This window comes from Morone saxatilis, unplaced genomic scaffold (assembly GCF_004916995.1).
Source record: "Morone saxatilis isolate NCDOM2014 unplaced genomic scaffold, NCSU_SB_2.0 Contig5, whole genome shotgun sequence".
Taxonomy (NCBI): Eukaryota; Metazoa; Chordata; class Actinopteri; family Moronidae; genus Morone; species Morone saxatilis.
The window spans coordinates 15,906,630-15,919,679 of record NW_023340095.1 but is presented as its reverse complement, the minus strand read 5'-3'; the positions used below and the strand labels follow the sequence as shown (position 1 = coordinate 15,919,679).

The 13,050-nt window shown below is 40.4% G+C and overlaps 1 protein-coding gene and 2 long non-coding RNA genes across 3 annotated transcripts; all 3 read right to left on the bottom strand.

Moving 5' to 3' along the window:
• Positions 1 to 20: 20 nt before the first annotated feature.
• On the bottom strand, positions 21 to 1,445 carry LOC118339300. Its single transcript, XR_004797303.1, has 3 exons — positions 539 to 1,445; positions 395 to 425; positions 21 to 213 (listed from the first exon to the last, which is right to left on the bottom strand). It is a non-coding gene; the product is annotated as an uncharacterized LOC118339300 (long non-coding RNA).
• A 184-nt stretch (positions 1,446 to 1,629) lies between these two features.
• Positions 1,630 to 3,125, bottom strand: LOC118339299. The gene is made up of 3 exons (XR_004797302.1): positions 2,938 to 3,125; positions 2,517 to 2,603; positions 1,630 to 1,932 (listed from the first exon to the last, which is right to left on the bottom strand). It is a non-coding gene; the product is annotated as an uncharacterized LOC118339299 (long non-coding RNA).
• Positions 3,126 to 9,553: 6,428 nt separating this feature from the next.
• On the bottom strand, positions 9,554 to 10,986 carry LOC118338694 (gap junction alpha-8 protein-like). The gene has a single exon (XM_035675986.1). The coding sequence runs from the start codon at positions 10,924 to 10,926 to the stop codon at positions 9,613 to 9,615; it is 1,314 nt and encodes a 437-aa protein (XP_035531879.1). The 5' UTR covers positions 10,927 to 10,986; the 3' UTR covers positions 9,554 to 9,612.
• Positions 10,987 to 13,050: the final 2,064 nt, after the last annotated feature.

Here is a 13,050-nt window from a genome sequence, read left to right as displayed (position 1 = left end):
GCCAACTGGAGTGTACGTTCTGCGTGTGCGCGAGGCGTAATACGTCCCCATAACAGCAGGCGATAATCGGATTGGTGTGCAGAGGCCTTTAAGGTGTTGGTGTGCACTTCATTATCACTGAGCTCGGGGATTGAAATGACATGACTGATTATAGCCACGTCGTTCAGGATACGATTCCAGGCAGTTTTCATAAATATCTTCTGTTTGCTCCTCCTGTTGGAAAGAAAAAGAAAAACACAAAAAACACCTTATTAGCTTAGTTTGATATTAGTGTCTTTGTAATAGGAATTGTCTTTATTTCACTTTGTTATTAAATGAATTCACCTCCAGTCCTCATAAATTAACAGAATGTATAAAAGTTCTCAAATGACAAGGTCATAATTATTATATTTACCACTTCTGTAGTGGGAGGATGGGTGCTATTTCTGTAAAAGAGAGTGACATTTAGTCCATGTTCTAGCAATATAATGTATTAGTCATACATCTTTATGAATAGATGTTGGAAATGTTAGAATGACTTGAGCCAAATGCAACTTACCCTGCACACGGTTTGCAGACTCTGTGCAGAATGGTCAACACAATTATAAAGATCAGGCAGCACACACAAGGAACAGCCACAGCAATCACTATCATATACTGATTTTCTTCTTCCACAAGCTCTAGGGGAGAGAAACAACAGTAACAAACTCACTCTCACTAATCTAATTTTGTAACTAATATGCAGTTAAATTAAGTCGTGATTTTTTTGTGCAAAAGACAAGTGGCAACCTTTGTGGCTGACAAATGAAGCTGATAACTGCAGTTCCTAGAACTTGCCACTGTCGCTTTATGGAGATTGACTCACTTTTGGAGGCTGATTCCAAAAGCAAGTGAATTCCATGAGTCCCAATATTAAAATGTCCAACTTTAAAGCATAAATAATGTTTATAGCCTAGTACCTAAACAGTTTCAGTCTCTATAGCTGATTTCCCCATTCATGACAACTGTGCAAGGGGTGAAGGGGTGGCTGCTTTATATAGCTGAGTCAATTTTAACCACACTCCACATATTGGCCCATTTTTGTATTAGCTGGCAAAGTAGCACCAGAGTTAGAACTGCAAACATGGCAACAGCCAGGGCCAGCTATACTTACCTTCAATGCTGAGCTTTCAGAAACATGTGGGAGAACTCACAGAGACTACGTCAATTTTTAATGATACTCTCAATTCTGTAAAATCATTGTTTCATAAAGGAAGTCCAGCTGGTGCTTGCATGTCCTGTGGTCTCAAAATAAAGCCACTAACATTGTGTGCCATAATAAGTTATACTCCAAGCTCTGAATTTGAGAAGCTATTTAGAGGTTTGAGTGAAGACAGTAGCAATTCTCACAAAAATACCCTCAGAGGCTGTTATTACTTTACAGTACACAAATATGCATCAATGCCAGTGCGGCCATAGCTGTGTAGCTTTTGTATGTCTGTGTCTAGGTGCAGGTAGCATGAACAGCATACCGTATAGCAACAGTAGCCATAATTGTTGTTAATGTTCCTTTTTAAGGCCTGTTCCTTTATACATCCTATTTTCTTTGCTGTTGCCACAGGGCTTACTTCCATTTCATCTAATCTTATAATTTAAGAGTGAGTACCACACCTGTAATTATGAGCTCCCATAGCTTTGAGTAAGGTCCTTCATTTGTGGTTATCTCACAGGTGTAGTTTCCTGAATGAGAAATCTGGACTCTCTCTATGATCAGTGCATATCGTTGGCTCTCTAACTCGGACATATTTATATTGAGTCTTTTAGCTTCTGGACTCTTGTGTAAGGGATTCTGGGGCCTGAAACTGAACAGCCTGTCCCCATTCTTTTTCCACGTCAGCTGAGTGAGCGTGTTGTTCACAGTGTCACAGGGCAGGACCACTCTGTTGCCAACCACCTTTGACATAGTGGTTCCTTCTGTGGAAAGGGAAATTTCAGATTAAATATTTTATTTTCACTGTGACCATGTTGTCACCATTACACTACATTAACAGTTTAAGCAATAGCTTTGGTATATTTTGAGACGTGTGTTTGTTTTCTTGCCGAGAGATAGAACACTGATGCCCATAGGCGCTACTATCAAGGTACTAAAGGGAGAAAAAACATCTGCTACACCTTATTGACACATGCAAACACCTTCTTCATTCCACTCTCATATTCCTCTCTCATGTATATTGAAATCAAAGCTACAGTCAACATCTGGTTAGCTTAGCATAAAGACTGCAAACAGGGCAAAACTGCTAAACTTGATCTGTCCAGAAGAAACAAAATCCCACTACTGTCCAAGCACTTATTAAACTCATTGACATCTTATATCTTCCTTGTTTAATACGAACAAAAACCAAAGTGTAAAAACATCCTTTTGCGGTTCATATTCAGATTCACGTTTACTATACAGACACGAGCGGGGAATCGATCGTCTCACCTAACTCTCAACAAGAAAAAGAACACCTTATCCAAAATGCCAAACTATTGTTGGAGCTGCTGTAAATTAATTTTACCTGTTGGTGAGAAAATCCAAAACATGCAACATATCAGAGAAAGAGTCCTGTTGAAGTCCAAATATTTAGCAAAATCCTCCATTTCACCTTAAAACAGAGATGACGTTATTGTAAACATACTGTTTGTGTGGGTATGCGGTAAACTTGGAAAACAGTTTCTTTGTAAATGTTATTGGTATTTACTCAAACAGGGATGCCTCGCTTAGTTTAAAGTCTAACTTTTCAAGAGAGTCCTGACCACGATTGGCAGCAATAACGATGATTCACAAATACAGATACCACATACTACAAAATATGTCACCAGATCAGAATGAAACAAACATCCCATTTGTAGTGTCAAAGAGGATCATAAAGAGGGTGACATGCTCTGTTAACCCAGATAGGCTACAGTATGGTAAATATAGTAACTGCACCTACTTACCGGTAGTGAGTATCTGCTGTTTTGTCTCGTTTCTTGCTCTAAGAAACTTAACTCTTAAGTGCAGCTTTAATTTAGGCAAAAAATTAGCTAAAATTATGTATATATGAGGATAATAAAAAATCAGACAGCCACTTCTGTACCTGACAGTGTTAAGATTAAATCTGACCAGGCCCCACACATACACACCAGAAATGGTTTCCATACAGGAAGTGAATAGCGATAACTTTGGTGGTCTGTAGCCATATGAGTAATGTGCTTCTTTTGTGTGTGTGTAGGTGTGTGTAGGTGTTCGTGAAATGGACCTCTCTTCTTCATTTTGGCAGACATTGTACACCTTGAAAATTTAAAACGCTAACTGAGCCTTTTCCATTTGAATTTGAGATGCCATTATGTCAGGCCAAATGAAAATGAAATGGTTAATTTTAATTTAGATAATGGAAACATTGTCACAGTAAAGTGTTGAAATGTACAACGCCAAAGATTGTAATGTCTGCTGGGCTGGCTTATCTTAAGCGTATACTGTCGTCAGTGCCTAGCACTTAGAGCTGAACCAAAAATATACAAGCTGCTTCACTGCTAAAACAAACAGACACACCCATTTCCACAAGATGGTAGTTGTGGCTTGGATATGGAAAGACCATGTCTACTTAAATGTGCAGCCTCTTTGAGATCATAATGTAAGTTGTGGAATCATTTATATACCAGCTGCCAAGGCTTTAAGCACATCAGTTGTTTTTCCACCTTTCCTGTGGACTCAAGATCCTCCTCCTTAGCCTATTGAACATTGCAAGAATTTTTAGGTAAAAAACAACAACAATATAAATCAACAATATATTATAAGGTAGCTTTTCAGGTCTCTGTTAAGGAAACATTGTTGTAAGTATGGTTAGTGCATTAACAACACTTTTTTTTCCTAAGGAACTCACACCATATATTATTAGTTTTTTCTTAATAATTGTTCCCTCCCCCAACTTCTGAAAATAAACCTACATCCTTGATAATGTGCATATATATATAGCACAGATCTTATCAGATTGTGTTTAACCTCCTTTTATGGTTGATGCAGTGGAAAATACAGGGGCGGATGCTGTCAGAAACAGTACAAGAGGAAAACTCTGTTGTCCAAGTGCAAGTGAATGCAACAGCTGCAGGGGCGGGACTAGAGATATATTCATTCTGTGGCAAGAAGATTTTAAGAGGAAGAAAAAAAAATGCTGATTTAATTGCAAACAATCACATATATATTAATATTTGCCTGGAAAAGCCCCCAAATGAAGATATTTGAACTTAAAAAAACATTATTGTAGCACATTACTAAAGCAATAATTAAGGAGTGGCAACTGCAACCCCATGCCACACCTACGAAGCCCATTACTGCCAATGTGAGGATCCTGTAAGTCAAAATGATGAGAAACTTTCTCAAAATAATCACTCAGTACACGGACGTAATTTGGTGGGGGGGACACAGGGGACATGTCCCCTGCACTTTTTCAAAAGGCCGTTTTGGTCCCCTGCTTTACCTATGGAATGCGATCGTGACCAAATTAAAATTAAAATAACATTTGCAGGAAATGCTTTTGTCATTGTTAAGAATGGTGCTGCCATTATTTTGACTCATGTAATAGAAATGAATAAATCAATCATCCTGTTGCAATTTGCATTTTTCTTCTGAACAATTCACATTTTATGCCCATATCAAAAGAAATCCAAAGAGGAAATTGCCATTTTCGTTTTCGTGGTCTGCCCGCAAAATAGTGACCTAATAATCTCGAAATGGAGGAGAGTGATGTCAGTAGCTTGCTCTTTGTGCTACCATCTATACGTAGACGGCGGTGTGCATATTTTATATATTGGACCATTCACAGATCATGGCGATTCCCATGAGATTGTGCAAACTTTATTAGAATTAGCTGCCAGGTGGATTCTAATATTATACTTGAGTCTGATCCCGTGACCGAGTTGGAGCGAGGTCATAGAGAGCTTGCTGCATACTCTGCGTCACAGATTCAGATGTCAATGAGGTTGCCAAGCCTAACCTCTCCTTCAGTCCTGGAACACTGGAATGCTGTGGAGCCCCTCAAAAGGAACCAGGACACTGCGGTCAAGCCAGTCGTTATCCATAGCCGGAATTATTGAGCAAAAGTGTTTTTACAGTAGCTAAAACATATGAAAATATGCAATCTGCAGGTACAAATATGGAATTTTATAGTTGAATTTCTCCACATTGGTGCAGATAAAAATTAATATTAAGTAGATATTTAAGTATGCTTGGTGGTCTTAGACTTTAGGAGGTCAAAAATACCATTCCATAGCCAGGAATTATTGAGCAATTGGTTTTTACAGCACCCACTAAGGGAGACAGGCTTCAGGCCTAGTTTAGACCCGCCCACAGACTCCGTCGCCGATTGGCTCTGCCGCGTTCTTGTGTGATTGGCCTCCCTGCTGTCACTCCATCTTGCTTGCACACTGGTCTGCTAGTTGGAATCCGCATGAATCTGCCACTGTAAATCGGGCGTTGTTCTGCCTGGGTCACGTCAGCTTAGAAGGATTGTAATATCGAAGGTTTCATTTACATTAAACGTTTGAATCGGTGTCCATGTGCGGATGTGCATGCGTGCGTTGGAGTGAAGTTGACTAAACAAGGTGAAACACAGAATTGGGGTGATAATGTTTTGCTACATGCTTTACAAACCAGTCAAACCAAAAAAAGGGAACAGTAAACTTAAAAGAGAATAGAAAACAAGAAGAACTACTAGAAAAAACACAGTGAACTGAAAGAGTTAGAGTTTTATTAAAAATACTTGTGTCCCCCCCCACCTCTGACCTCTGTCCTTGACTCAGTATCGGTTCTTTTCACCTTGTTCACACAGTCCTTCCATACAGTATCTTGTTTGTAGGCAGAAAAGTTTGTCCAGGTCCAAATACCTTTTACAATACTGCCCCTTAGTGGTGAATTTATCATAACCCTCTCAACCATTCATCATTCCCCAGGAATCAATCATAATGCTATTTGAATCAATCCCATTTTCTTTCATGAGTTTGGTGTGTGTTGCAGTGTCAGTGAGGTGTGTCTCAGTTCCAGATTTTAATAGAAACCTCTTTGAGGAACTAAAATCTAGTTCAGTAGAAGTCAGTGCTGGAAAGAGAAAAAATATGGTACTTTATACCCACAACATCTATCTGACAGCTTTAGTTAATTGTTACTTTTCACTAGACAAATAAATGAGTATATCTAATAATGTATCTATCTATCCATATATTATTCAATTACATATTATTGTATTGTTATCTAGGTTATATAGATAGATATAGACTTGATCACTGTGTAATAATTCACAAGTTACCCCAAAGTATACATAAGTAAATATTAGCTTCACATTTACCACCTGAAACATTATTAATGAACACATGAATGCATCAGTAATTATAATTCTGTAATATACTTTATTATTGTGAAAAGGGCATGCATAAAGAGTACTATTACTTTTGGTAGTTTGGGACCTTTTACTTAAAGGACCGGTGTGTAGAATTAGCAGTGAGGTTGCAGATTGCAAACCATTTGAATTCAGCTCAGCCTTCCAAGCTTGTTAGAGAAACTACCGTGGCCACAAAAAATGTGATAGGCTCCGTCTAGGGCCAGTGTTTGGTTTGTCTGTTCTGGGCTACTGTAGAAACATAGCAGTTCGATGTGGCGAACACCATGGAACATGATCGGCTCCCTCTGTAGATAAAAGCTCTAAGATAACAAAAACTCAACACTCCCTATATTCAGATGATTATACACTAATGAAAACATACTTATGCATGTTATATTCCATTTCTGCCAATAGATCCAATAGATATTTTACACACTGGACCTTTAAGTAAAATGCTGAATGCAGGACTTTTCCTTGTAACAGAGTATTTATACACTGTTTATTGCATTGCTACTTTTCACTTTTAGTACACAGAGTTCTATGTAAATGCATTTGTAAAAGTACTGTCGATGTGCAGGTTTCTCTGTACCACAGGTTTAGCCACTGTTCAAGACCAGTTTTTATCAGTCTGATTTGTTAATACAAAACACATCTGTCTGTGAGTTATTAAACATGCAGCATTGGGAACCTGTGATTGTTTTTTTTACTTGAGTAATAATAAAGTCCAATGCTAGTTTTACTACTGTTCCATGTACTGTTGTGTGTGTGTGCGTGCACGTGTTTGAATACGTGTGTGTGTGCGTGCACGTATTTGAATATGTGTGTGTGCGTGCGTGCGTGCGTGCGTGCGTGCGTGTGCTTGCGCTTTGCAGAGAAACACTGACACAACACTTCTTGACCACGTGTGACTTTTTATTGCGTTGGTTCACATTCCAAAAGAAGATACTGCCACACATCTATCAGCAAAGAAGACTACAAGTTAGTAAAAAGGATTTTTTTTTTTCAAATATTAATCACGTCTTCTTACAAACATACAGGCAATGCAACGGTCTTAAAATACAAAAAATCATACATTACCAGTCATATCGATGTACACAAGGACCAGCATCTTGCTTTTGATTGTAACACTGTTAAATGCTTAAATGTGTTCAACACTTTTGGTGATTTATTGAAGGCTCTCTTTGATTCAGATTCCACAGTATTGGATTATGGGAGGAGAAGAGATGGCTGGGGGTCACAAAGGGGTCAAGCTGCCTTCTCTCTCAGAGTTTCTCTAGAGCCATTTGATCATACCCCCAAAACCAACACTGTGAGGCACATGTGTGAGCGTAATCTGTAATGTCTGTAAACATGCAGCATTATGCCCTAATATCTTCTTAACGTATGTTGTTAATACTTTAAATACTTGTTATTTACCCATCTGAGCTGCATAATAGAGGCATGTTTTATGTGTGGTGTGGGTGTGGGTATGTTTGTGTGTCTGCTGAGAGGTCGCATACAGAAATTAAACTTAAAAAAAAAAAAGAAAAGCAAATAAAACATCACAGTTCACATAGGTCCCAGAGCAATATAAGCACTTGCTACAATCTTACAACATTTGAGAATTTACATTTACAGATAAGGCACAGGAAATCATACAGTTGTAGCTGTTTGAGTAAACAAAGCCAGAGAATATGAGAGGAGGATTGGTGATAAACCTAAAGCATACTTTAAGGCTTAGCGCACTTTGTATTAAAGTACTTCCTAATAAATTGCAATTAAATGAATCATTACCCAGATAGATGCACATTACTGCAGCACAGGCATTTTCTCTTTATTGGGTTTGTGAGATTAAATCAATATTTGGATCACAATTATAACTTGTGTGATTACTCTAGACAGTGAAATAACCAAAAAACAGCTGTTCTGCACATTATGTACATTATCACACATGAGATAGGGCATTATGTACAGTGGGAGTTGCCTCTTGTTGTTCGTTTCTCTCTGAATTTAAAAGCATGTCATGGGTATTGTGTTTTCTTGCGGGGTAAGTAACCCTCTGTGGTCACATAAAATCAAGTAGAAAGATTTTATTCACAGCCAGGTCAAGGATGCTTGTTTTCATTGATGAGCGCGGTTTCTTTTATTGTCTCGCCTCCAACAATACTTTGTGCTGATGGTGCATGATCTTTATCACCCGGACGCCTGTTTGTACAGCACGAAAAGAGAGGATTTGGCCCGAGGTCGCTACTATAGTTCATTCTCTGATAGGGTCAAATGAGCCCTGCTCTCTTCCATGGACAACTGATATCACAGTACAGTTCTACTTAAAGCTACAAAACATAAGCAAATCTAAAAAGCAGAGAATTACATTGAAAAAGACATTCAACATGTGGTCTTTTTTTTTTTTTTTCTTTTTCACTAACTCAGCTCTGGCTGTGCTACATGGTATATAAACATGAAAAGGAGAGAAATGCTCTGAAATTGATGCACATCTCTCTTCACTTGAAAGAATCCTGTGTAAATGGATGCATAGATGAGGTGTTATGAGGGTTAAAGGCCTTGCACAGAGTCTAAACCTCTGAATGTGCAAAAAAAAAAAAAAAAGGTATGCTCTTCTCAACCTGAAAATGGACTTTTCTTCTTCCTCTCAAAGAGCTGTATACCTGTAAATGTACCGGCACTTTATCGTGTGATTTGTGTTTGCGAGAGCCCTCTCACTCGCGCAGTGTGCAGCCACATGCTGCATTTGCAGTATGTCGCTGTCTGAATGAGAATGAAAGTCGGTGCCTAACTACAGCAAAATTACTGATTTGCAGACACACAAGTATATCATAACTCTCTTTCCCCTATCTACTCAAACCCCATGTAAAAATGTCTAATCCTCCATTGTATATGATTAAAACTCTTTCAATAGAAAAAGATGTTTCTAAAAATTGAACATGGATTTTCATCAAGTAAAAACATTTCCCCCCTGCATGTGTCCTTTTCACATTATTTTTTAAATATAAGAACACGCTTAATAAAAAAACTACTCCTCCCCTCTTTAACCTCTACTTTTTATATTTCATTTTTATCACAAACACGCAGATTTTTTGTCGCTTTGTAGAACAGTTTTAAAGTTTTTAATCTCTCCCTGTTTATTTAGTTTTTCATCCTTTGCTTTTTGACCTGCCTGTTCAAGAGTGTGCGTTGTTTTGAGTTAGGTGTGTGTGTGCTCTCTCTTATGTTGAACATTTGGTGTGTGCAGGTGTACATGTGCTCTCTCTCTCTCACAGGTTCATACAGTGAGATCGTCTGACCTGGCCCTGCTGCTGGCTTTGCTCAGTCGACTCAGCGGTCTGGTGTCTTCTATCGTATCCGTGGCCTCCATCCCTGCCTCCGCTGGAGTTACCCCTTCCCCATTCACCACCTCCTCTACCTCCACATCCTCATCCACAACCGGCTCCACCTTCTCTGCTTCCACCTCTGCCGGCTGCACCTCCTCGGGCTCCTCCTCATGTAATGTCACCCCCGCTGTCTCAGTGGTTTGGGCATAGGAGGGCAGAGTCTCGTCATACACCTTAGAGATGTCCTCCATGGGCAGCACCTCCTCCGCTTTCTCCTCCAGGCCCTGGAAGGGTGGGGCCCCTCTGCCAGCCTCCATGCCCACCTCAGCCAGCGGGTAGAGGTGAGTTATAGGGGGAGCTTTCTCCTCCTCCAGCAGCCTGTAACCTTTCACTCTCTGCAGGGAGGGCACAGCCAGGGAGGGCAGGCTCTTTTGTGGCGGCAGGGGGGCCGTGCCCTCGCCTTGGGCTGGGGCTGGGGCTGGCTTGCGAAAGACAAAGCGAATCTTCTTCAGGCCCAGGTGACTGATCTCCACAAAGTTGAGGAAGAGTGAGACACAGGCCACAGCCAACATGAAGATGATGAAGACGGTCTTCTCTGTGGGGCGAGACACAAAGCAGTCCACAGTGTTGGGGCAGGGCCAGCGGCTGCATTTGTACAGCGGCAGAATGCGGAAGCCGTACAGGAAGTACTGACCCACCACGAAGCCCACCTCAAACAGTGTCTTGAAGATGATGTGGCAGATGTAGGTCCTCAGCAGGGTGCCCTCCAGCCTGAACTTCTTGCTTCCCTTTGTGCTGGTCTCCTTAGTGGTGCGGACACTTCCCTGGTCAGGTGCCAGAGGGAGTCGCTCCTCACTCAGCTCCTGCTGCCGGCTAAGTTCAGCCTCCTCACGCTCCTTGCGTTTCTCCTCCATGTGGACATGGTGCACAGCGTGACCCACGTACACCAGAGACGGTGTGGACACAAAGATGATCTGCAGCACCCACAGGCGGATGTGGGAGATGGGGAAGGCCTCATCATAGCACACATTCTCACAACCTGGCTGCTGCGTGTTGCAGACATAGTCAGACTGCTCATCACCCCACACAAACTCCGCCGCCGTGCCCAGGATGAGGATACGAAAGATGAAGAGCACTGTGAGCCACACCCGGCCGATCACCGTAGAGTGCTCGTTAACTTCCTCTAAAATATTACCCAGAAAGCTCCAGTCACCCATGATCGGTCCGTAGCTCTGAAAAATAAAGGGTGGGGTAGGTAGGAACATGGAGGGTGCAGACAGACAGGGAGGGTGGGGTAGGCAGGACAGACAAGGGGAGGGGGATAGAGTGCCAAAAGTAAGAAATGTAAAAAAGGAAAACCAACCAAAAATCAAACCTAACTCATAATTTCATTTAACCACACGAGATTATATTAGGAAAGAATTAGATGAATTTAAAACTTCTAAGAGTTGCCTTCGATTATAATTTGATTTAAAAAAAAAACATAATGAATCAAATATTAAATTCAGATTTTTATCGAGGTATTGATTTAACCTTTTAGAAGTCTGTTTGTTCCCAGTGTACACCTTTAACTATGTCGAACATTAACAGTGGTGCAAACCAAAAAATCTCTCTCTCTATCTCTTTTAAAAATTTCTGAGTAAAAACCCTTAAAGAGAGATCAATAAATAACAAATAGTCCCCTCATCTGTAAGGTATGATATAGGTTAAATGTAATCAAATGGGCAACTTGCCACAGCTGCGGCTCCAGCGAAGTTGAGTCCTGTCCCGTTCTCTTGGCACCCGGCAGGGAAAAGTGAACTTTTTTCTGCCCTCTATCCCACCTAAAGCCCCGTCCTTGTCGCCCCACTGAGCAGATGTGAATGAATCGGCTCTGATGGTTGGTTTTTAGTTTGCTGCAATATTTAAGCTTGGAGCCAGACGGCCTTTATTTGCCGGGCGACGTGTGGTGACGCAGGAGACAATAGGATCAACAGAGCCAGAGCAGGGATGTATGGGAGCAGGCCTCAGGCTCCCACACCAACATGGACACTGTACGGCCGGGGCACCGAGTCCACAGCAGAGCCATTCAGTTCCATGTATGCAACTTCCTCACACATATATACTGTATGTAGAAGCACACATACAGTGGATGAAACAACAACAGCAGCTTATGTGCCTCCAGCTGTACTGCCATGCCCAACATTAGAGCAGAGAGGCAGGTCAGTGACAAACTACTGGCTCAGGCAGGGATGAAGGAGAGTTTATGCCCTTGTGCATTAATACTGGATATTAATGTTTTAACTATTCAGTACAGGCAGCAGTAGGTTAATTTTAACTGTGGGTTTTAATAAGATGAATGCTCTCATGCTGAGCCTCTGAAATTATTTTCTGATTTTGTTTAGAGGAGGTTTTGGCCAGTTCTTTCTAATTTTATGTAACTGTCTAAAATGTATACAACTTTGTCCATTTTACATGGGATTTACGAGACCCCCACCAGTTCATATAAGCCAGATCCAGAATGCCATGCATGCATTTTCAAGCCCAGCTTGTTGCTTTACATTCCTGCATAGTATGTGCAGTACAAATGAAAATGGGATTGTATCTGCCAACTGAACTAGCCAAAAGAAGAATAATAGCTTTTAACTGTGCACCTAAAGAGGAAATGTAACAATGTTCATGGCCAAACTTTAGTTTAATACACATTTGTTCTTTTTTTTTTGTTTGTTTTTTAATTTGTGGTAGTGCTTTTAAAACAGTGCCGTTTTTGCATCTTTATTCTTCATTTTCTGTATCAAACGTCGTCGAATGTGAATTTTAAAATTGTAGATAATTGAGTCCACTTCTGTGTGTGTGCACTTGTGTGTGTGTATAATCATATCTGTGTCACTTAGCTGGAATGCGAGGAATGTGAACCACTGAGTGAAAGGACAGACTGAAATGTCTCTATTAGGGAGGTTAGTCAAACTTTCACAGCTCAGGGGAGAAAAACATTCAGCAGCAACCTTTGATCTCCAAATTATTCCACAGATGATTGAACAGAAGAAAAGCTATCGCAGAGCCCAACCAGGCTTGTTTCCACTGTCTGAATATCTTGAATATCTCATTGTGGAATAAGCTCCAGGTTTGCACAAATACAATTAATAACTTTATAAACCTCTCTACAACTGAAAATATTAGGAATAAAATTAATAATGTGACTTCTTCTTGGATTCAAACTCTTCTTGTCACGTTCTTGTCACACTGACATGTTGGACCTGACAAATATACTTAAATATACAGTTTAAATACATAGTTTTGTATGTGTAAAGATATAAACACAACCAGTCACAGCAATATCATTCCATTGCATCTTGATCCTTTTATAGCACAGTAGTATAGTTTTTAGGGGGTTACAATTGATTTGGCTA